The following is a 25,651-nucleotide window of genomic DNA, read 5'->3' as shown; positions in this document are numbered from 1 at the left end:
TACCATTTCCCTCAGTCTCCCCCTTCCCCCTCCTAGCTGATAAACCTCCAAATGATCTCCATATCTATGATTCTGTTCCTGTTCTGGTTGTTTGCTTAGTTTGCTTTTTAGATTCAATTGTTGATAGTTGTGAATTTGTTGACATTTTAATGTTTGTAGTTTTGATCTTTTTCTTAAATAACTCCCTTTAACATTTCATGTAATAATAGCTTGGTAATGATGAACTCCTTTAGCTATACCTTGTCTGGGAAGCACTTTATCTGTCCTTACATTCTAAATGATAGCTTTGCTGCATAGAGTAATCTAGGTTGTAGGTCCTTGCTTTTCATCACTTTGAATACTTCTTGCCAGTCCCTTCTTGCCTTCAAATCAGCTGACAGTTTTATGGGAATTCCTTTGTAGGTGCCTCTCTGCTTTTCTCTTGCTGCTTTTAAGAGTCTCTCTTTATCTTTAATTTTTGACATTTTAATGATGATGTGTATTAATGCGGTCCTCTTTGGGTGCAATTTGTTTGGGACTCTGTGTTTCCTGTACTTGTATGTCTGTTTCCTTAGCCATATTAGGGAAGTTTTCTTTCATTATTTTTTCAAGTAAGTTTTCAATTTCTTCTTCTTCCTCTTCTTTTTCTGGCATCCCTATGATTTGGATGTTGCCACATTTGGAGATGTCCCAGATGGCCATTACACTATCCTCATTTTTTGAATTCTGTTTTCTTCTTGCTCTTCTGGTTGAATGCTTATTTCTTCCTTATGTTCTAAATTGTTGATTTGAATCCTGCTTCCTCCCCTCCACTGATGGTTCCCTGTAGATTTTTCTGTATTTCACTTAGTGTAGCCTTCATTTCTTCTTTTATGCTGTTGCAGTACTCAGTGATTTCTTTGAGCGTCCTGATCACCAGAATTTTGAACTCTGCATCTGATGAGTTGGTTATCTCCATAGTTATTTTTCTGGGGTTTTGTTCTGTTGTTTCATTTGGGCCATTTTGGCGTGGCCCAATTTGGCAAGCCTCCCTGTGTTTGCCTTTGTGTATTAGGTAGAGCTGTTTTGACTCTATCTTAGTAGCATGGCTTACTATGGAAAAGGCACCTATAAATTGGGTGGGACAGAGCCTTAGGTAATCACTAGGATGGGGCAATGTGCTTCACTGCTTTTTGGTTCTGTGGCGGGGAGGGTAGTGCTCAGAGAGGGAACAGTGCTGCTGCCTGGCTTTTGGAGGTTTGCCTGGCACTCACCCCATTTCCAATCACTTCAACCACTTCCCATATGTAGCTGGTGGCCTTCCAGCAGTTGCCCTGGTGTTGAATCCCAGAGTGGGTAGGTTCTGTATGTTCTAAGTCCACATGGGTCCTTTAAGCCGAGTTTCCTGAAAATCTGTCAGTTTCTTGTTGCCCCAGCCCCCACTGCTTTTTATAGCTAGAAGTTATGAGGATTTATCTTCCTGGCACTGGAACCCTCAGCTGTGTGGTCTGGTCTGGGGCAGGGACTGCTCACTCCCAGGGTGTCCCTCCCAACTTTTATCCACCACGTGTGAATGTGGAACTGTCTGCTCTAGCACACCTGCTGCTGCTCTCTCTACTCACCACACCACATCTCCATGCCTCTCTGCCCGTCTCTACAACTCCACTCCCCCGACCATTGGTATGAGTAGTGTCTAATTTAAATCCTTGGTTTTTAGACTTTTATACAGCTCAATTTTCTGATAGTTCTGGGTGCTATTTCTTTTGCAATCTAGTTGTAATTCTTTCCATGGTTGCAGGAGGAGGCGAAGTCTGTCTACCTACGCTTCCATCTTGACTGGAATTCCTGAGCACATTTGACTAGAAATTTGTACCCGGGCTCTCTCTTTTGAGATGACCATCACACCCTGGTGAGGGGTTCCCATAGTTGGCACCGCAGATACACCGGGCTCACCCAGGCCACCTGCCTCTCTACCACTTTAACCAGCGCCTGCCCCTCTTAATGCCACCATTCCCAGCCTCTTTTATAAAATTTTTATATGTGCTCCTTCGAAATTTTCATTACCTATGAATTAAAACTCCTTCAGTGATCTTTTTTTTTTTACTTATTTCTCTACCATTTTCCATTTGTTTGTCCTTTCTAAGTACTTAATGTGACATTAAAAATTTTTAATGTCTCACTTGTTCTGTAAATGTCCTTTGATATATAAACTCCTCTTTTTAATGATATTGAATCCTTTATTCTCCTGTGTTTCCAGTTTTCTGCTTCTCCTTGCATTGTCTTTATGGCCACAGAGTTTTTTGTTTGTGTGTGTGTTTGATTGATCTTCCATATTTGGTGACATTTTTACATACCTGGTGTCTCTCATTCCTTATCTCTTCCAGGAATTTGTTGTGTAAACCAGTTTTCTGCTTCCAGGATCTTGACATTTCAAAGCTGTTGTTAACCTTCTTTCATATTACTTTGCTGTTTGTGTTTTCTTATTGTAATTTTGGAGGTCTTAGAGATCAACATATTTGTTCATCTGCCATTCTTAGCTGGAAATCATTAATAACTTTTGTGCTCTTCATCTTGTAATTGTTTAAGTTTGTAAATCATACATAGTGGTGTTTCTTTAAAACATGAATGTTAGAAGCTATTCCAAATATTAATTTTTCTCTTCAGAGTTTACTTCTTGAAATCTTATATTTAAAGCCTTATGTGTAGGCCTTTTCATGAGATTGACATGCCAAAATATTTAAACTCAAGATGTTATGTTAGCCTGGCTGGCGTAGCTCAGTGGATTGAGCGCGGGCTGGGAACCAAAGTGTCCCAGGTTCGATTCCCAGCCAGGGTACATTCCTGGGTTGCAGGCCATGACCCCCAGCAACCGCACATTCATGTTTCTCTCTCTCTCTCTATCTCCCTCCCTTCCCTCTCCAAAAATAAATAAATAAAATATTTAAAAAAAAAAAAAGATGTTATGTTAGCTCATCCCCTGGCTTTGAGAATTTGTTAAGATTATAATAGGATCTTTTTTCCTAATTACTTATTGCTGCTATCAAAGAAAACCATTGATTTTTATATGCAATTAAATCTGCCTACATAACTACCCTCTTATTGATTCAAACAGTGTTTTGATAAATTGCTTGGATTCTCTAGGCACACAATTATTATCTTATACATAGTAAAAGTTTTATTATACTGATGAGGACAATGTATGTTTTATAGTAGTAATAAAATAGCTGAATGTAAATTTCTACTAAAAGAAGTATAGGTGAGCCATTTAAATTAGGCTTCATTTAAAGCAAATAATCCTGAGTAGTCTTTTTTTAAGTATACTTCATCAAAACCGTCCACTAAAATTAGGCACATATATATGATTCCCATTATTTTATGGTAACAAAACATTGGAGAGTTTCCCAGATCTTAAATTGGCTTCTCTTCCAAAGGTTTATGACTACTGTGTTTTCTCTGAACTTTTGGAAAATACCTGTATATGGTAATGTCAGCACACACCTGCCATTACCATGGCCAGGCTTGGCAACAGATTTCAGTCTCCTAAGGTTTCTGTTACTTTATTTTACAGATCAGTGCTTCTTTGGTCAGAATATTGTCACAATAACAGTTCTTTGTTATCACTTCTTTTCTGTCCTCTTTAGAAGTCTATTAGCAAAACAAAATAATTTAGGGGTTGCCTAACCTTTAAAAGGAATTCAAGGGTAATTAAACATTTTTGTGCTCATTTTGATTATGCTTTACAAAACCAGTTCTTGTTCCCTAAGAAAATATTGAGACATGCCTGGAAAGATTTATAAAACACCATGTTTAACCCAGTATTAGTTGTTAAAAAACTATAAACACCTTAAACAACCAACAGTAAAGGCTTGTCTGAGTTATGGTACTTATGTATACCTACCTGTATGATGATATAATATTTAGTAATTAAAAATAATTTTCTTAAAAACATATATGTGAGAAAATGTACAGTTATAGAAGGTAGAGAAAAACAGGACTCATAATTGTGTGTGTGTGTGTATCCCCTTTTATGTAAATATTACACACATCTGGGGATAAATGTTATAAGGAAAGGTTGCATGGCAAAGAGCTTAGTTTTTTAAGATAATTTCATGAAAAGACAGTTCCTAGAGATATAGAGACTTCAATTCTAGCCCTGCCTTTGTTACTAGCTGTGTGACCTTAACATCTCGTACATTGGTTTCATCATTTGTAAAGGAACCTTGTAGGATACTCTTATGTGTAAAGTATGTCACAAATATGAGGGATTTTTGGCACTTTTATTTACAGATGAGTGGCCTATTTGGCAAATGATCTAGTTCATAAATTTGGGCAATTGAAGAAAGAAGGAAGTAAACAGCGGTGGTATTTGTAATGGATTAATGTGTGGTCTAACAACGTCTGTCTGTTCTAACCTTGAAGTATCATGTGCTTTCAGGTTATGCCAAGGTCTTAAAGAACACTGGAGCTGAACAAAGGACATACTGAAAAGGCTTTGTTGTAAAATTGGTATGAGCCTGTTCTGTGTGAAATGATGAGGTTCAGGTGGAACGGAGTAGTCATAAACAGAAGTTGTTGCATAGACTCATGTGTGTTTGAAAACAGTGTTACTAGTTAGCTTATAGGGTATGTTCATTGATAATATTGCTCCAAATAGATGTATTTCCTCAGTGACTTGAAAAGGGAAGGCAAAATGTAGGCCAGTCAGTTATGACAATCAATTCCAAACACTTTGCACCTGCGATTTCGTTTTTTTTCCTGTTTGCCAATAGAGACACTGGGGAGAGCAAAATTTTGATTTTATCTCGTTTGTTTAATGCTTATCATTCTGCTTACTATCTTTTAGTGACTACTCTGTTTCCAGCTGTCTAAACATTCTCTCACATTCCTGTCAGAAATGTGACTTGAGCTCAGGTTCAAGAATTGTTGTGTCCACTCCCCCATTGTTTATTACTTCCTCAGCATACTTTCAGTGAAGATTGGAAGTGATTGAGCCAGCTACCATTTTTATATTTCAAGTCTAAATCCTGTGAGGAGTATTTCTCATTAAATAGTGGAGTCATCTGATACCCCAGATTTTGTTATTACTTAATCTTATGATACAGTGAATTTGAAAAGGAGACATTAAAGTTACATTTTCATCCTTTGAAAAACCTTTGTATAAACTCAATTATAAGAACTGTTGTTTATTTCCTGAGTATATTTTCATTTGAGAATACAGCATCAAAATTTGCTATGGAGTTGATTCTAATGATACTTCTAAATGCAGCATATAAAAGAATTCCTTTATGTAACTGTAATTTAAGTATCAAATAAGGAATCTCATGTGTAACCAGTGTGTAATTGACCATTCTGACAGCCCCTTTGTAAAAAATACAGTAAAAAAAAAATCTGACCAGGTTTACCATGAATTACCATTACTATCTTAGCTGTGGTCACATTGAACTTAGTTTTGAAGAAGTACCATCCTTACTGAATCTGAAAAATGATCCTTGGAATTTCCCAAAAGTTTTGTTGTTAATACTTTCTTAAAAATCAGAATTTAATAGAATTCCTGTTATATTGTAACTTGGGGAAATGAGGCCATTTAAGTAACCAAGGAGGTCTTACTCTCTAAACTCATATTCTTTCTGGATGTTATTTGTTTATTACTTTCTACTAGAAGAAGGACTTCTTACAGGCTTTTTAAAAAGGGGACACCTTTAATTTTTATATGAAAATTGGATAATGTGTTTTGGTAAGCTGTAAATTTGTAGATGTGTAGATGAAAGTCTTGGAAAATATTAAGGGTGACTGTTATTCAGAGAATTTTCTACAGTATTTCACCTTTGAAAGGTCATTCAAATTAGTCCCAATGATGCTATGGACATTTTTGGTTATTCTGTAATTTTAAATTTTGTTTTGTGTATGCGTAAACCATTTGAGAAAATTGGGCACATTAAGGGTCACTTTTTCCAGTTTTAAGCAGCAGAATATCTGCTTTCTTATCTAAGTAAATAGATCTATTTGCTTGTAAACGTTATTTTGTCATCTGTGAACTCTGTGACTGACTAGTACCTTTGATTTAAGAACTTAGTATATTTGGAATTAAGATAAAGAGTTTAATCCTTTTTGAAGACCTATAGCCTTATTTAAATTTTGTGCAAATATGCAGTTGTCATAGCTTTCTACTGTTTACCAAGCCTAATGAGCAGCTAATAATAATGAATGAAAGACCTCAGAAAAAATAAGATTATTTACTATAATTTACAGAATGGATTCACTTTGCCTCAGAAGAGTTGTTTGTTGAACTGATGATGCAGGCTGTATAAATCAGTATGCTATTTTATAACCTAAGCCCAGACACTTGTTTCCTGATTTTGACACTGATTGAAGCTCATTTTAGAAGAATGCACTTGATTCCGGAAAGAAGTTTGTTGAGAAACAGTAAGAAGATTTTGAAAGAAACTTCTGGGTTTTGGTTTCACCTGATAAAACTCCTCAGTTCTACCAAGATTATACCATCCTGCTACCCAAGTAGCTTAAGCCAGGGCTAGTTACATGCTAACATGCATTTCACTAGATTAGCAGCTCTCATACTTTTGAGTCTCACGTTCTGTACTCTCACAAATTATTGAAGATCCTCAGAGAGTTTTGTTTATGTAGTTTTATCTACTCATTTGTGTAGAAATTAGAACTAGATAATTTAAAGCTATATATTCATTTAAAGTAACAGTAAACTATTGTGAACTATATAAACTAAACCTTCATAAACTATATGAAGAAAATCAGGTCCCACAAATATATATGCAGTTGGAAAGAGGAGGAGTATTTTAATAACCTTTCCAGATAATTGTGGAAACTCTTATTTGAATACCACACCAAAATTTAGCAAATAGTCTTTTCTTAAAGGTTAGTTGCAGTGTGGAATCTGTAAACACATCAGTGTACTTTTCATAATCTGTTACATTAACTGTGTAATATTAACTGTTATACCAGATTAACTGAGTAATCTTTTTTTTAAGATTCTATTTATTTATTTTTAGAGAAAGGGGGAGGGAAGGAGAAAGGGAGAGAAACATCAGTGTGTGATTGCCTCTCACACACCCCATACTGGAGACCTGGCCTGCAACCCACGCATGTGCCCTGGCTGGGAGTTGAACCCGTGGCCCTTTGCTTCACAGGCCTGTGTTCAGTCCACAGAGCTACACCAACCAGGGCAGATTAACTGTATAATCTTGAGCAATTATTTAATACCTCAGTGCCTCAGTTTCCTCATTTATAAAAGGTAGAATATTAGTACTTATCTGCTACTAATCTTGGAAAGTTTACACAAATTAACCTGTGCAAAATGCTCGGAATAGCATCTGGCATATAATTCAGTGAAGTAAATGTTAGTTACTATGATTATTACCCCCTTGGTTATGACCTTAGTTTCCATCATCATGTCTATAAAACTAACTTTCTCCTGTATCAAATTTTTCCAAAACCTATCTCTCCTCTCATTGCCTCATTGATTCAATCTAAAAAGACATAAAAAAGTGAGATTTGGATGATTTACTGCATTTGGAAAGAAACATTAATCATATTCACAACTTCTCTACAGAATAAGAAATTCTACCAGACCAACAGGTTTTAAATAGAGTAACAGAAGGTAATCTGGCACAGGGCGCTGCTATGTTGGGGATCTCATTTCTATTTTTGTTTTATCTCTTGAAGAACACTGCTAATGATATCTTTTTCTCCTTCAAGACATCTTTGTTAAAAAAAAATGACTTTGCTTTCTTGAGCAGTTTAACATCACAGCAAAATTGAGCGGAAAGTAGAGTTTTCAATATACTTCCTGCTCCCTAAGCACAGCTTGCCATACTGTCAATATTCCTCACCACAGTGGTACATTTGTTACACTCGATGGATGACTGCATTGACTTGATACAGTATTATTACCAAAAGTCCATAATTTATGTTAGAATTCACTCTTGGTATAGTATCCACCATTAACAGTATCATACGGAATAGTTCCACTGCCCTAAAAATCCTGTGTTCTGTCTGTTCTCCACAATACTGCCAACTGCTGGCAACCACTAGTATTTCTACTGTCTCCATAGTTTTGCATTTTTCAGGATGTCATATAGTTCAAATCATACCATATGTAGCCCTTTCGAATTGGTGTTTTTCACTTAAGTAATATGCATTTAAGTTTTCTCCATGCCTTCTCATTGCTTGATAGCTCATTTCTTTTTGGCGCTAAATAATATTCTACTGTGTGGGTGCGCCACAGTTTATTTTTCCATTTAACTACTGGAGGATATATTGATTGCTATAAATATTCATGAGCAGGGTTTTGTGTGAACATTGTTTTCAGCTCCTTTGGGTTGAAAACCAAGGAGCACAATTGCTCAATCATATGCTAAGAGTATAGTTAGTTTTGTAAGAAGCTGCCACACTGTCTTCTATAGTGACTGCCCTGTTTTGCACTCCCGTCAGCAATGAATGAGAGTTCCTGTTGCTTTGCATCCTTGAGAGCATTTAACTTTATCAGTGTTGTGGATTTCTGCCATTATTGTAGGTGTGTAGTGGTATCTTACTGTTTTTATTTGCAATTTCTTAATGACTTAAGATGTTGAGCATCTTTTCATATAATTACTGCTTTCTGTAGAACTTCTTTACCCTTTTTAAAATTGGGTTGTTCATTTTCTTATTATTGAGTTTTAAGAATTCTTTGTATATTTTAGATGACAGTACATTATCAGATATGTCCCTTACAAATATTTTCTCCAATCCGTGGCTTATCTTCTTTTTTTTTAAAGATTTTATTTATTTTATTTTTAGAGAGGGAAGGGAGGGAGAAAGAGAGAGAGACAGAAACATCAATGTGCGGTTGCTGGGGGCGGTGGCCTGCAACCCAGGTATATACCCTGACTGAGAATCGAACCTGCGATGCTTTGGTTCGCAGCCCGCCCTCCATCCACTGAGCTATGCCAGCCAGGGTGCATTTTTATTTTCATGTATTCATAATGTTTAAAAAAATGTTGAGGTTGTGCTTTTACCCATGTGTTACTTAGAGGTGTGTTGTTTAATTTTCAAGTATTTTGGGATTTTTCAGCTATCTTTTTGTTTCTGGTTTCTAGTTTAATTCCACTGTGGTCTGAGGGTATATATTGCGTGATAGCCCAGATTGTAGTCTGCCTTGATGAACAAGATTATCCTTTTCATTATACTGAATTGTAGATTAATGAAAGAATTTAAAAATAATTATATTTTCCATCAATGATGGAGACAGCACTTTATTTTCAACTTACTTTTATGATCTCTTTTAATGGGGGAAAGTCTCTTGTTTCGGTGCTTTGTTCTATATATGCACACTGAGGCCTCAGCACGAGTGGTATCTGTGGAAAATCTAGGCTACTCATAAATACATATGCGCGTTAGTGCAGGTGTTTTACATTATGAATCTGTACATGATTTATTTTTTATATTGGCTGAGGTAACATGTCAAATCAGCTGGACATTTTTTAAAATTTGGGGATATTTAACATTTCTCAGAGATTTGTAACTAATAAATTCTCATTATTGTGCTTTTAAAATGTGGCAATTTTTTTTATCCCATTTAGTTCTGTCAGCCCAGTGGGTGGCAGCTGTCCAGAGAGCGGAAGCAGCCGACGTTTTTTGTGGTGGTCCTGACAGATATCGACTCAGATCGACATTACTGCTCATGCCTAACCTTCTATGAGGCAGAAATCGATCTTCAGGTACGACAACTTTTCTAGCCAGAGTCTAGTTAAAATGCCAACATTTAGGAATTTTCTATGCCATATTTGTTTTTGTTAGAACTGCCAGCTTGAGTTCAGTGAGCTACTTTAATAAGGTTAAATTACTGTATTGTTGATAAGAGCAAGAACAACAGTTACATCCAAGTTTAATTGTTCTAAAATAAAAATCTTAATCTGAATGCTTCTAAGAATAACATATCTGTGAATTTGTTTATTAAGATTTGTATCCTGTCAAATTTTCCTGTAATTTTTCTTGTCAGTCCTTTTCCTGAGGGGTGTCTTTCATGGAACATAGAGTATTTAATAAGGATGTTTATAGATCACTTACCACAATTCTTGATACTGTTTTTGAAGCACCTAAGTAAATATTAACTCATTACTATTGGTGGTAGTAGCAAGATGGTAGGACTGAAATTCATAGGCTACAACTATAGAAATAAAAATGCTAAGTCTTTCAGCTTATTAGTTGGGATTCTTAGTTTCAGACAGTTGGATATACTTTCTCTAATTTATGCAAGAAAGGATTTATGACAATGTATTATTGGGCAGTTTATGTAATTTCATGGGTGAAGAATAAGCTGGAAACTAATTCTGGGTACTAGGAACTGCCCAGTACCAGTTGGCAGTTACGATGTTGGGCACTAGACAATATAATCTTCATATAAGTGCCCTAAAAAATCCAGTCTCTATGTGCAGCCAGATTCTCAAGTTGTTGACTTGTTTAAATCTCATATGGGTAGATGGTTCCCTGAGAAAGTCAGGTTTGCATGCAAATCCCACTCCCTTGTAAAGGAATGAGGAAAGCCTTTTTCTTGTTGTTATTTGTTTGTTTTGCTTTCAAGGCTCAGCAATACAAGAAAGAAACTATAAGGGAGTTTGGAGGATATTGAGAGAGTCAATTTGCATTATTTGCTGTACTTTCTGCTACATACAGATGAATGAGTATTATCAGCAGGGAAAAGGATTGGCTTGCTTTCTGAAATGACCTCACAAAGAAGCATTTGTTTTTTGGTTACTTTAATTAAATTCCAATATCTGAATTTTCTAGATGTAGAAATCTGATTTCCAGTACAAAGGGAGACAAATCACTTTTCATGATACAGATTCACATTATTCAAGTTTATAATAAGACTGATGTGTTAAAACCAGTATACTAGTTTATTAATTTACAGTGATAAGTTAAAAGGTTAGATAGAACAAAATATATTTTATCTGCATTATCAGCACATTCTCTTCTTGTCAGATTTTTGTGAGAAGTCATATCCAAATCAGAAGCATTTTGATTGTGGAATCAAACTAAGGAGTAATGTCAAATATTTAATGACTGTCAGACCAACAGAGCCCATTGTTTATATTTGAAATTAAGCATTATGTTGTCATTGAGGACAGATAGCTTAGAAGTCTGTGACTCTGGTCATCTCTGTCCTGGATAATGTTTGGGTGGATGTTATCAACAAATATCTAATCAAATTCCTATTTTGATTATTTCAGTCTAAATAAAAAAGAGTGTTCCCTAGTCAACAGTCTCTTTTTCTCTTTTAGGTAACCTTTCATATTTATCTAAATTGATCTTTAGAATTTTAAGTTGGTGCTGAGAATGCAACATTTTCTTTCATTTTCATATTCTTGGGGGCATCTCTTTACAACTTTCTAGTATTATCTAATGAGCCCTTGCCAGTGTGGCTCAGTTGGTTGGAGCATCATCTATAACCAAGAAGTTGTAGTTCCATTCCTTGTCAGGGCACATACTTAGGTTTTGGGTTCATTCCCAGTCCAGGCCTGTACAAGAGACAGCCAGTCAGTACTTCTCTCTTGGATTGTTTCTTTCTCTCTCTTCTCTGCCTTCCTCTCTCTCTACAAGCAATGATAAAATGTCATCAAGTAAGGATAAAAATAAATAAGGAAGTAAATAAAGAAATTAACTGTTTAGAATTATCTAATGAAATTACCTGAGATTATTTAGGTTCTCTCTCCTCTCTCCTTACCTACCACTCCTTCTACTGATAAAAAACTAATACTCTAAGACAGTGTGTGTGGAGGGGGCGTTCTAACCCAAGACGATAACCTAGGAAGTTCCTGAAGTCATTTCCTTCTGTGGACACATTGAATCTACAGCTACACATGAAGCAATTCCCACTAAAAGAAATTCAGAAATTCCTGAGTAAGTGCTATACATTGAGCAAGGGAGAAAATACCCATACTAAAATGAGTAGAGAAGGCTAAGACAGAGTCTCACTATGAACCCCCCACCCGTGGAACAGTGACAGGCAATCAGGAATGAACTTAAAACTTACAGCTTTCCCTTAGGCATGAAGAGTTTGGGCCAAATACCTAACTCCCAAATGTTGAGTCCACATGAGGGATGGGCCCCCCAAACTCCTAGCTCTGGAAGTCAATAGAGTTGTGTTCATGAGACCCAGCAGACTATAGAACATAAAGAAAGAGTTTGTAATGGGTTCAGAAGTTTGCTGTGGCTATCCCTCTAGGGCTCAGCATTTCAGAAACAGAGAAAAATGCCCATCTTTTAGTCTTTCAAGGATAGAGTCCTATTTTCTTACTTTAAAAGCTGCTGCCTACAGTTCAGGTGTCTAATTTAGCTCACATCTAGAGGTTGATTTTGATTCTCCCTGGAGATAAAGAAGGCTGGCAGATACTGCCATATTGTTCTCTCTCTAGCTTACTGTAGTTCATTGGTTTCTCTTTGGAAAGAGCTTATACACACATCTGGTGCCCTAGATTTTGCATCTGCCATCCAAAGGAAACACTCTTTTAATCCCCTGATTCTAATAGGAAGCAGGGCTGGAGCTCTCCCACAGAACTGAAGCAAACAAACTAGACAGTCCCTCCAGTTCTCAGCGCAGAGGGAGCAGACAGAAACACCCATCTCCAAGTAGTTTACTGAAAGAAATGCCCATCTTCTAATCTTTCCTGGATAGAATCCTATTTGCATATATTAAAAGCTGCTGCCTGAAGGCCTTTTAATCAGCATAAATCTAGGTGCTGACTGTGATCTGCCTCCTTGCTGCACTGACAGAGCTTGGCACACCCTCAACTACAGGGAGCACTAAGAATAATGTCGGCTGCTGGGACCATCGTAGAATTTTGAGAGCCAGCCAAGAGTTAGGACAAGATTGGATGATAAATTTTATCTCCTACAATATGTCCTTCCTTGAAGACTAGGAGCAGTGGTTGTTTTATCTAAATCATAGGAGCCAATACAGAGAGTCCGAGAAGATGAAGAAATAAAATAATGTGTCTAAACTAAAGAATATGATCATTAAAATGAAAAAAGAACCAACTGTATGGGAAAACATATTAGCCAATGATATCTCAGACAAGGGCTTGGTCTCCAAAATACATAAAGAACTCATATGACTCTACTCTAGGAAAAAAAAAAAACAATTAAAAAATGGGCAAAGGACTTGAACAGACACTTCTTCAAGGAGGACATACAAAGGGTCCAGAGACATATGAAAAGATGCTCAGCATCACTAGCCATCAGAGAGATGCAAATTAAAACCACAATGAGATACCACTTCACACTGGTAAGAATGGCCATCATAAACAAAGGAACAAGCAACAAGCGTTAGGATGTGGAGAAAAGGGAACCCTAGTTCACTGTTAGTGAGATTGCAGACTGATGCAGCCACTATGGAAAACAGTATGGAATTTCCTCAGAAAACTAAAAGTGGAACTGCCTTTTGATCCGGCAATTCCACTGCTGGGATTACATCCTAAGAATCCTGAAACAATAATCCAAAAGAATCTATGCACCCTAGTGTTCATAGCAGCACAATTTACAATAGCCAAGTGCTAGAAGCAACCTAAGTGCCCATCAGTAAATGAATGGATCAAAAAACTATAGTACATTTGCACAACAGAATACTATGCAGCAGAAAGAAAGAAGGAGCTCCTACCCTTTGCAATAGCATGGGTGGAACTGGAGAACATTAAGCTAAGTGATATAAGCCAGGTGGTGAGGGACAAATACAATATGATCTCACCTATAAGTGGAACCTAATCAACAAAACAAACAAATGAGCAAAATAGAATGAGAGACATTGAAATTAAGAACAAACAGACAGTACCCAGAGGGGAGATGGGAGGGGATAATGGGGAAGGGGAAAGGTGAAGGGTTTTCAGGAACAGTGATAAAGGACACTTGGACAAAACCAAAGGGGTGGGGATCAAAGGAGGGAGGTGAGGATGGCGGGGGTGGGAGGTGGTGGGAAGGCAGACAACTATATTAGAACAACAATAAAAAAAAGAATATGATCAAACCTCAGAAAAATACCTTATGAATACCTTAATACCTAATGAAATGGGAATACTCGATTTAAAACACTAGATAAATGATTTAAATTAATGATCATAAAGATTCTGACTGAACTCAGAAGAATGGATGAACAAAGTGAGAATTTCAGCAAATGGAAGTCATAGAGCTGAAGAATAAAAAGTTACATTGAAAAAATACAATAGAGGGGCTCAACATCTGTCTAGATAAAACAGAAGAAAGGATCAGTGAACTTCAGGAGAGGGCAATGGAAATCAAAACAGCAAAAATAAAGAATGAAAAGATTGACAGTAGCTTAAGGGTCTTATGGGACAAAATCAAGCTGATTAATATTTGTATCATAGGGATTCCAGAAAGTGAAGGGAAAGAGGCAGAAAATGTACTTGCAGAAATAATGGCTGAAAACTTCCTTACTTTGGGGAAGAAAACAGAAATCCAGATCCACAAAGCTTAGCAAATTCCAAATAAAATGAATCCAAAGAGACCAACACCAAGATGTGTTGTAATTAAAGTGTGAAAAGTTACAGGAGAGAATTTTGAAAGCAGCAAGATAAAAACAATTTGTTTGTATAATGCCTCTTGTAAGAGAACCCTTATTAAGACAATGAGCAGAGTTTTCAGGAAAAACTTCACAGGCCAGAAGGGACTGGCAAGATATATTGAAAGTGCTAAAAGACAAAAACTGACAAAAAAGAGTAGTCTAACCAGAAACCTGTCCTTTAGAATTGAGGGAGAGATAGTGAGTTTTTCAGACAAGCAAAAGCTGAAGGAGTTCATCAACAGTAACTGGCTTTACAAGAAGTCTTACAGAGACTTCTTTAAACTGAAATCAAAGGGTGCTAATTAGTACAGGAAAACATGAAAATGTAAATCTCACTTGCAAAAGTAAATATATAGTAAAATTCAGAACAATCTAATGTAATGATGGGGGTTAATAACTTACAAAGGCTCTGAAAATTAAAAGATAAATGTAAAAAATAATTACAATTACAATAATCTGTTATTGTATATACAAAACAAAAGGATATAAATCATGACATCAAAAACTAAATGGAGGAATGTGGAGCTTTATAATATACTGGCGTTCAAACTTTAGCTTTTATTAATTTACAGTATCCTCTCATAAATATGAGTTATTTTATGTCAACCCTCATGGTAACCACAAACAACAGATAATGAAACAATCTATGCATACCCATCTACAAAACCATCAAATCACAAAGGAAGAGAGCAAGAGAGGAAGAAGGGGACAAAGGAATTTTAAAAATATCCAGGAAACAATGAACTAAATGGCAATACTAAGTACATACCCATCAATAATTACTTTAAATGTGAATAGACTAAATTCTCCAATCCAAACACATAGGATGGTAAATGAATTAAAAAATAGGACCAAACTATATGAGTGCCTACTAGAGACTCACTTCAGCTTTAAGGACACACAGCAACTGAAAGTGAAGGGACAAAAAAAGAAAAGGAAAGGGGAAGGGAAGGAAAGGAAAAGGGAAGGGAAAGGGAAAGGGAAAGGGAAAGGGAAGGGAAGGAACATTCCATATAATTGGAAACCAAAAGAAAGCTAGGGTAGCTAAGACAAAATGGACTTTAAGCCCAAATTGTAATAAGAGTCTCAGAAGGTCATTGTATAATGATAAAGTAGCCAACTCAACAAGAGGATATAACAATTGTAAATATTTATTCACTATGCATTAGAGCACCTAAGTGTATAAAACACATATTAACAGATCTGAAGGAAAAATAATGACAAAAGTACAGTGATAATAGAGAACTTTAGTACCCCACATTCAACAATGGATATATCATACAGGCAAAATCAGTAAGGAAAATTGTTCTTAAACAACATGTTAGATCAGATAGACCTAACAGACATACAGAGAATCATCTAACAGTAGCAGAAAACCCACATTCTTCTCAAGCATATGTAGAACATTCTCCAGGATAGATCATATGTTAGACCACAGAACAAGTCTTAATAAAATTAAGAAGATTGAAATCATATCATGCATATTGTCCAATCACAAAAATGTGAATCTAGAACTAGTTACAAGAAGAAAACTGGAAAATTCACAAGTATGTAGAGGTTAAATAACCTGTTCCCGAACAATCAACAGGTCAAAAATGAACCAAAATAGGAAACAAAAATTATCTTATGATAATGAAAATACAACATACCAAAAATGTGGGCTGAAGCAAAAGCATATATAAGGAGGAAATGTGTAGTGATGAATATCTACATTAATATAAAAAAGAGAGAAAGACCTCAAATAAAGAACTAACTTAAGTTATACCTTAGGGACCTAGAGAAAGAATAGCAAAGCCTGAAGTTAGTAGGCAAAGGAACTAATGATCAGAGAAACATTTAATGAAATAGAGAATAAAAAGACCATAGAAATGATCAATGTTTTTTTGAAGAGATAAACAAAATGGCAAGCCTTTACCTAGCTCACCAAGAAAAAAGAGGAAGGACTCAAAATTAGAAATGTAAGAGGAAGACATTAGAACTGATATGGCCTTGGCTGGTGTGGTTCAGTGGATTGAGCACTGGCCTGTGAACCAAAGGGTTGCTGGTTTGATTCCCAGTGTAGAGCACACACCTGCATTGTGGGGCAGGTCTCCAGTAGGGGGTGTGCGAGAGGCAACCACATATCAGTGTTTCTCTCCCCCTCTTTCTCCCTCCCTCACCCTCTAAAAATAAATAAATACAATCTTTTAAAAAATAAAAAAAAGAACTGATGTGACACAAACACAAAGGATCATAAGAGACTATCATGAGTAATTGCATGCCAAGAAATTGGACAACTTAGAAGAAATGAATAAATTCCTAGAAATACCAGCCTACCAGGACTGAATCATGAAGGAATATGACATATGAACAGACCAATTAGTAGTAATGATACTGAATTAATAAGCAAATTCCTCCCACCAAAGAAAAGTCCAATACAGAAGGCGCTACTAGTCACTTCTACCATACATTTAAAGAAAATCAATACCAATCCTCCAACTCTTCCAGAAAAATAGAAGAGCAGGGAGTACTTCCAAACTCGTTTTAAAAGGCCAGCATTACCCTGATACCAAAACTAGGCAAGGATGCTTCAAGAAAAGAAAATACAGCCCAATATCCCTAATGAATGTTGATAAACAGAAAGATATCCCTTGATACTGGGATATCGTCTCACATATTTACGGGTTTTTTTTATGAGAGCATTTATAATCTGCTGTCTTAGTGAACTTCAATTATACAATACAGTTATCAACTAGAGTCACCATATTCTACTATAGATCCTCAGGCTTATTCATGTTATGGCTGAAAATTTCGATCCTTTTACCAACTTCTCCCTATTACCCCAAACCTCAGCCCATATAACCACCATTCTATTCTCTATTTCTATGAGTTTGCTTTTTTTTTTTTCCCTTAAGAGTCTGCATATAAATAATGTCATGCACAATTTGTCTTTCCTTGTCTGGCTTATTTCACTTAGCATAATGCCCTCAAGGGCCATCCATGTTGTCATAAACAGCAGGATTTCCTTCTTTCTTAAGGCTGAATAATCCTGGGTGTGTGTATGTGTTACATCTTAATCCATTCAATTTTTTTTCTTTTATTTAATCTTTAAAAAAAATTGTTCAAATACAGTTGTCTCCATTTCCCCACTACCACTTTCCCCCACCCCACCCTCAGTCCTACCCCCTTTGTCTTTATCCATGGGTCCTTTATACATGTTCTTTGATGACCCTTCCCTTTCTTTCCCCATTATCTCCCTCCCCCCTCTCCTCTGGTTACTGTCTGTTCTTTATTTCAATGTCTCTGGTTATTTAATCCATTCAACTTTTGATAGACACTTAGCTTGTTTCCATGCCTTGGCTACTGTGAATAATGCTGCAGTGAACATGGGAGTACAGATAGGTCTGTGATATCTTGTTTTCATTTCCTTTTGATATATAATCAGAAGTGACATTTCTGAATCATATGGTAGTTCTATTTGTAAGTTTCTGAGGAACATCCATACTGTCTTCCGCAGTGGTTGCACCGATTTACATTTTTCACCAACAGTGCATGAGTATTCCCGTTCCTCCACAGCCTTGCCAATGATTATCTCTTGTCTTGTTGATGACAGCTATTCTAGGAGATATTTGATGATCTCATTGTAGTCTTGATTTGCATTTCTCTGATATGTTGAACACCTTTTCATGTACCTGTTGCCATTTGTATTCTTCTTTGGAAAAATGTCTGTTCATGGCCTTTGTCTATTTTTAATTGGATTTTGTTGTTGTGTGAGTTCCTTATGCATTTTAGATAAATGATTTGCAAATATTTGCTCCCATTCTATAGGTTCCTTTTGATTTTGCTGTGCAGAAGCTTTATAGGTTCATGCATTCCCACTAATTTTTGCTTTTATTGCAATTACTTTTGGTGTCAAATGTAAAAATTCATTATCAAGGCCTTCATCATGGAGCTTACCCCCCACATTTCACTTAGCAGTTAGCTGGTTTCATGTCCTACATTCAAGTCTTTAATACATTTTGAATTTACTGTTGTATATGGTGTAAGAAAGGATTTCAGTTTCGTTCTTTTGCATGTATCTACCCACTTACTGAATGGACTATCCTTTTACCATTCTATATTCTTGGTTCCTTTGTCACAGATTAATTTACTGTATAAACATTTGTTTATTTCTGGGTTCTATAGTTTGTTCCACTGACCTATGTGTCTGTTTTTATGCCAAAACCATTACTGTTTTGATTACTATAATTTTACAATTTACATTGAAATCAGGAAGTGTGGTGATTCCAACTTTATTATTTTTTCTCAAAATTATTTTGGCTATTTAGGGTCTTTTGTGGTTCTGTGTGAATTTTATGATTCTATGTTCTATTTGTAAGAAAAATATGATTGGAATTTTGATAGGGATTGCACTGAAACTGTAGATTGCTTCGGGTAGTATGAACATTTCAAAACTATTAATTCTTCCAATTAATTAATATGTTAATTACTGGGTGGGGAATCCTTTTCACAGTGTACCTGTATATCAAACCACCTCTCTAAATATCTTACAGTCAATTATACTTTAATAAAGAAAAAAAAGATAATATGGCATATGTAATGGGGTTCTAGAAATTCTTGGATATTTATCAAAATTTTATTTGGAAATAATTTTAAACTTACAGAAAAGTTCAAAGAACTTTGCAAGCATTTGTATAAGAGGGGGGCCCCTCAAAAAATGGAAATCTTCTGGAGGGCAGGCCCCTTGTAGTATGGGCTTCCCCTGCCAGGTGAGTGTTCTAGGAACCCATCTTTATCAGTGTACCAGATGGCATTGTTTGGCTTCAGTGAAATTTTTTTTTCTTGGAAGAGTCTTTCAAGACATTTATTCATTTCATGATGGGTAATTGAGGAGTGCACCTGCCCACGCCAAGCTGAGTATTCTGAGTACCCATGTTCACCTGTTTTTAATACTTTATCCCATTTCTTTATCATAAATAATATTCTTTATTATTTGAATAGCTTAGCTTCCTTCCTGTAGCCCTCTGTCCCTCTTTCTTCTTTACATATAAACATTTTTTCCTGAATAATTTGAGAGAAATATGTATGCATCATCTGCTCTTGCCCTAAAGTTGCCCTAAAGTCTTGAGTGAGATGTCATAGGAATAATTATGATCTCTTACATAAACAATTATAGTTATCAATCTTAGGAAATTTAACATCAGCATTATACTTTTATCTAATCCGTCATTCATATTTCAGTTTTATCATTTGATCTAATTATGTTCTTTATTGCCCTTCTTTTTGTCCTCTAGTCAGGATGCAGTTTAAAGATCATGTATGCATTTAATATAATTCTCTTTTGTCTCTTCATCTGGAATAGCTCAGCATTTTTTTGTGTTATGGTATTGACATTTACAAATAATGCAGCCCCATGCCCCTTTTAATAGAATGTTTACTGTTTTGTTTTTAAGATTTTATTTATTTTTAGAGAGGGGAAGAGAGGGAGAGAAACATCAGTGTGTGGCTGCCTCTTGCATGCCCCTACTGGGGCATGCAAGCCCAGACATGTGCCCTGACTGGGAATTGAACCTGAGACCCTTTGGTTTGCAGGCCAGCACTCAATCCATTCAAGCCACACCAGCCAGGGCAGAATGTTTACTGTTTTGTCTGTCTGATTCTCTCATCTTTAGGTTCAGGTTATACATCAACAATTGGAATACTACCAACATTTGGAATACTAAGTATGTTCCTTATGAGAGCCCTTCTAATGGAACAAATCTGGAAATATACAATATCTGTATGCCTCCTATTAATGATGTTAATTTTGGGCACCTGGTCATGTGATTGTCAGATACCCACTTGTGTGGTTGCTATTCTTTTTGCTTGCAACTAACTAATAAGTAACATTCTTTTAAAAAGACACTGTAAGACTGTACAAATATTCTATTACTCATTTGTCAGTCCCCCTTGGAGTTAGCATTTAGTTATGATTCTTGCTGAGCCAGATTTTATGATTGTTGAAAAATGATGATTTTTCAACATATACACCCTCTACTTTCCCAGTCAGTAGTTGACATTTTATTATAAGCAGAGAGTAGTCCCACCTTGTCTGTCTGAGATATAGACTCGTGTGTTATTTTTCTTCATTACTGTATAATTAATAATTTTCCTTGTGTTAATGCGCAAATTATCCTGGATTTGACCAACAGATACTCCTCAGGTTTGTTCCTATATTCTTTTGACAAGGCCCCATAATTTCTCTTAAAAAAGCTTTTTTTTTTAACTTTATGTAATGACAGGCTAATTCAGGATCATATTAATTCTTTCCTTCATCAGCTTTGGAATCAGCCATTTCTCCAAGGAGCCCTGGCACATGAGAGTACAAAATATTGGAAACCAAGATCTGGATTTTGCATATTTGAAATCAGTCTTTAAAAAATTGTTTTTAGCTCAGCTATTGTCCCATTTGCCATTTTAGGTTGGTCAGAAATATAACTTGTTTAGTTTTATAGTCAATGAATAAATGGTTAGAAATCTTCTTACGAGCTTTCCCAATATTATGAAAATATAAATAAGTTCAAAAAAATTCTGACTCCTGTGTAATTATGCTTAGGTGGTAGATACTAACCAGAATTGTGTGACAACATTTCTGTGCTCAGGGTAGAAAGTTACTGAATTTTGGAATTGTCCAAAAATGGTACAAATGGGGAGGTATAATTTGGAAAAAGATTAATACCCAAATTATGTTCCTTTATAGGTCATTAGTAATGTTCCTATTTTCAGTGTGAACAGTCAACTCTGTTTGTTAAAAAATGTGTTTTTCTTTTACTTTTGTATCATATCATCAGTTCAAAAGTAGATATTTTTAAATTCTTGTTTGGTGTGAATTACTTCATACCAAATATACTATGACACATTATTTGGAAGCCTGAGTAGGGGAGGAATTTAGGGACACACACTATCCAAAGCATAATTGTACAACTTTGAAAATGTTGACTCTTACCTCTTCAAGATACAGTACACTGTGTCAAAAATTACAAGGAAATCTTTGGTATAAAATTTTTGGTAATACGTTTCCAAAATTATTCAACTAGACAATGTGTTGTAAATTTTTTTAAGTAATCAGTAAATTATGATAGATGTGAGATTGCTTTTTATGCCATCTTCTAAAAAAATTGTTAATGTTAAACCTATCTAAATTTTTATTTAGTTTCACTTTATATCACTTTAAAGTTTTTAAATGAGTTTTTAAAGTGTTTATGAACCAGTAATATAATGGAATTTGCAGTAAAGACATTTGGTATGTTAGGAAACAAAGTATCATCAAAGAAAGGGGGAAATGAATGGGGATACTTTGGGAATGTAAATGAGGAATAAAGAGGGAGATACATAGCAGGCATGAGATATCTTTCTTCATCTCAATTCGCCTAAAATCTAGTTTGGGAGGTAAAACCAAAACTTATGTATAAAGATATACCAAAGCACCGTATATTAGAACAAGTTCAATGAAAGAGGTAATAATTGAAGATGGGTAGCTGGAATGAATCTTACAAAGTTGAAAGGACTCAGTGGTCATTTAAAACTGAAGAACTAAGACTTAGACTAAGGGAAAGAAAATTGGCAATTCAGGCAAAAAGCTTACAGATGGGAAGAAAGATTTTAGTGCTTATGATACATTGAAGGTTTATTATGTTCCAAGAACTGTGCTGAAATTTTTACATACTTTATTTTATTCCATTTTATTGAATTCATGTGTAGTTTACTTTCTTCTCATAAAAATACCAATTAGTATGTTTTAACATTCTCATTTTATTATTTTATTTTATTTATTATACAAGTTTTTAGAATTAAATTAATGGGGTGACATTGGTTAATAATATAAGTTTCAAGTGTACAATTCTACAGTTCATCATCTGTATATTGCATTGTGTGCTCACCACCATAGTTTAGTTTCCCTCTGTCACCATGTGTTTTACTCTTCACCCTCTGTATCCTACTACTTCCACCCCATTCCCCTCTGGTAACCTTCATACAAGGAGGGACCCAAAAACCTGGAATTACCTTCTGGAGGACAGGCCCCTTGTAGTACTGGCATCTCCTGCTAGCAAGGTGGGTGGGTTCTAGGAACTCATCTGCATCAGTGTACCAGCTGCCGTTGTTGTGAGAGGCTGCATTCAGCTTCAGTGAACTTTTTGTTTGTTTGTTTGTTTGTTTGTTTGTTGGCTCTTTCAAGGCACTTGTCCATTTCATGATGGGTGATTTATGAGTGCACCTGCCCACACTGTACTGAGTGTTCAGCAGATTTTGAATAAAAATGGCATGACCGGTGTGCCTCACCCTCACTATTCACCTGATCTCATCCTGAGTGACTTCTTTTTGTTTCTCTGGATGAAAAGGGTCCTCAAAGGGAAATGTTTTGGTATTGTAGAAGAGGTAAGACAAAAAATGGCAGAAGCATTAAAAAGCATCAAAATTGACAAGTTCAAAAACTGTTTTGAGCAATGGAAAAAAACATCTCAGTAAGTGTATTGCATCAGATAGAGTACTTTGGAGGTGACTGGAGTTTAAACATGTAAGAATATACAACTTTTTATAAATAAATTCCATTTTGGGGTCCTTCCCTGTACTGTTTTCTCTGCCTGAGTTTGTCTTGTTTGTTCACTTGTTGCTTTCAGTTTTGTATCTCATATATGAGTAAAGCCATGTGGTTCTAGTCCTTTTCCATCTGACTTATTTCACTTGGCATAATACTCTCAAGATCCATCTATGTTGTTGCAAATGGCAGTGTTTCATCCTTTCCTCTGGCCGAACAGCGTTCTGTTGTATGTACCATGTTTTTTTTTATCCAGTTATTGGTCAGAGGACACTTAGGTTGTTTCCATATCTTGGCTGCCATGATTAGTGCTACAATGAACATAGGTGTACATGTGTCTTTATGAATAAGTCTTTCCAAATTTTTCAGATAGATACCCAGAAGAGGGATTGCTGGGTTACATGGTAGCTCTATTGACATTCCCATTTTATAGATGAGGCTAAAGGACTTACCCAGGGACATTTAGGTACTAAGTCAACTTGACTCTGTTTGCCTCCAAAGCCCAAATACCAAAAGAAGCCTGCAAAAATTATAGCAGTGTGTTATTGGTTCAAGAATGTGTCGAGAGTAAGACCATAATTGGTCTTATTTATTATTTATTATCAATATGTGACAGTGAAAATATTACATATCATTGGAATCTGTACATTTTAATAAATCTTATTTAAAGTTGAGCTTTGGGCAAAAAAATAAATTTAAGTGCTCATAATAAAATACAGTAATTCCAAATGATTGAGCAATTTGCCTGGAAAAATGAAGTAATAAAAATAGATTTCTAAGCTGATGGGAATACTTGGAACAGTAGAAGAAATCACATAACACAACACTTGATAGATTTTTTCTGAAGAACAACCCAGTCATTTTTTTCTTTGTTTTTCTCTACCCCTGATCTCAGTTATCAAACTATGCTATGCTCATTGTAGGAAATTTAGAATGTACTGGGAGAATAGTAAGAGAAGAGAAAAAAATAGTTTGACCTATTTTCTTTCAATAATAAATGTCTATAAACTAATTGACCCATGAGGATATAATGCACTTAATTTCCCAATGGGCCTTTATTTCCCCTTTTGTCAATATTATAAATAACTATGATGAATATCATTTTGGAAAAATACTGATTCCCTCAAGGAAGGTTTTGTTAATGATGATCTATTTAACTGAATTAGGAATTATGCATAGAGAAATGTGGAACTAGGTTTGCTTCTACTATAATCGATATTATGGTTGTTAGTAGTCTAGAGACTAGTCCTTATACCTGTTCAACAGAGAATCAAGTGAAAATTAGTGTAAGTAACATAAGTCAGAGGTAAATAAAACTAGGGGGGTTATATATTCTGAGTTTATTATGTAGTTTGATAATTCGCAACATATGCACATATACACATGGGATTTTCTTACAGTATGAATGGTGAAGACTGTGCTTTTTACAGGAGGGTTCTATATCTGTCTTCTCTCTTTTCAAATGAGAATTTGCTGATGGACAGAATGCTGAATTTTAACAGTCCCCTTGGCATTTTCACAGATGCATTTTGTAGGGAAAACTTTCACTGAATTAGCTATCGTTATTTAATATTATCTGCTTAAAATAAATGTGACACATTAAGACAATAGAGAACAAGTACTATACCATGTAATTAATTTCACTCATATGTGGAACCTAATGAACAAACTGAACTAACAAGCAAAATAGAGAGACTCATAGATGGAGAGCAGGCTGATAGCTCTGGGTAGGGGTTATGGGGTAGAGGCATCCAGCAAAAAAGCAAAAGGGCTCGTGTGGTGATTGTATGGGATGGGAGCAGGTGCAGGTGGAAGAGGGCATAAGGGGGATGAATGTTAATGGAAAAAATACAATACAAAATAAAATCATGAAAATATTTTTTAAAGATGTTACTCACATTTTAAAAAAAACCCAAATTTTGAGAATAGGTTCCCAAAGTCCTTCAACATTAAGTGTTTTTTCTTAAACTTTAAGAACAGTTTTGTACCATGAAGGGCTGCAGTAAGAACTGTGTATTGTTGTCACTATTTTATTTAAATATAAGAAAGATGATTACATCCAAATATACTTAAAAAAAGTCTGAACATCTTTTTATATTTATAATGTGACTTCTCATAGGTAATCTCTTCTGAACAGTTTCTTTGAACTAATGCCCATTTTGTTAACAGTTTCTTAAATGTTATGTGTAAGAATACAAGAGAGGGGAAAGAGAACTAGCCCAAGTCAGACTTGACTTGTTAGTCTCCATTGCACCTTTAACAAGCTGTGTGGCCTTGGCAAGTCATTTCCTTTCTCTGGCATGAGATTGCTCATTTGTAAAATGAAGTCGGTACTTCTAATATTATTTTTATTATTATATCATGTTAACTATATCTGATTTTAAAATATATTTTAATTATGTTTATGTTAGATATACTTTAAAATTCCCACCCAAATTATGAACCACAGCATACTAGTCCTAGTTATCTAACCAAGGCATGTTTTATAGAGGGATGTGCATTGCTAGAGTTAGTGCTTGTTAGTTGTGCATAACCAAATGTTTTACTTCTTTATG

The 25,651-nt window shown here is 35.5% G+C and overlaps 1 protein-coding gene across 2 annotated transcripts in view; it reads left to right on the top strand.

Annotated features, from left to right (window-relative positions):
* Positions 1–25,651, top strand: part of SBF2 (SET binding factor 2) — a 432,668-nt gene that overhangs the window by 194,305 nt on the left and 212,712 nt on the right. For both annotated transcript variants that reach the window (XM_028514405.2, XM_036029007.1), the window contains exon 3: positions 9,549–9,686. In XM_028514405.2, coding sequence (XP_028370206.1) covers positions 9,549–9,686 — 138 coding nt within the window. The remainder of the gene's footprint in view (positions 1–9,548; positions 9,687–25,651) is intronic.

The sequence above is a fragment of the Phyllostomus discolor genome, chromosome 6 (genome assembly GCF_004126475.2).
Source record: "Phyllostomus discolor isolate MPI-MPIP mPhyDis1 chromosome 6, mPhyDis1.pri.v3, whole genome shotgun sequence".
In the NCBI taxonomy this organism is placed as follows: Eukaryota; Metazoa; Chordata; class Mammalia; order Chiroptera; family Phyllostomidae; genus Phyllostomus; species Phyllostomus discolor.
Note: the sequence above shows the minus strand (reverse complement) of the source record. Positions and strands in the feature narration are given on the sequence as shown.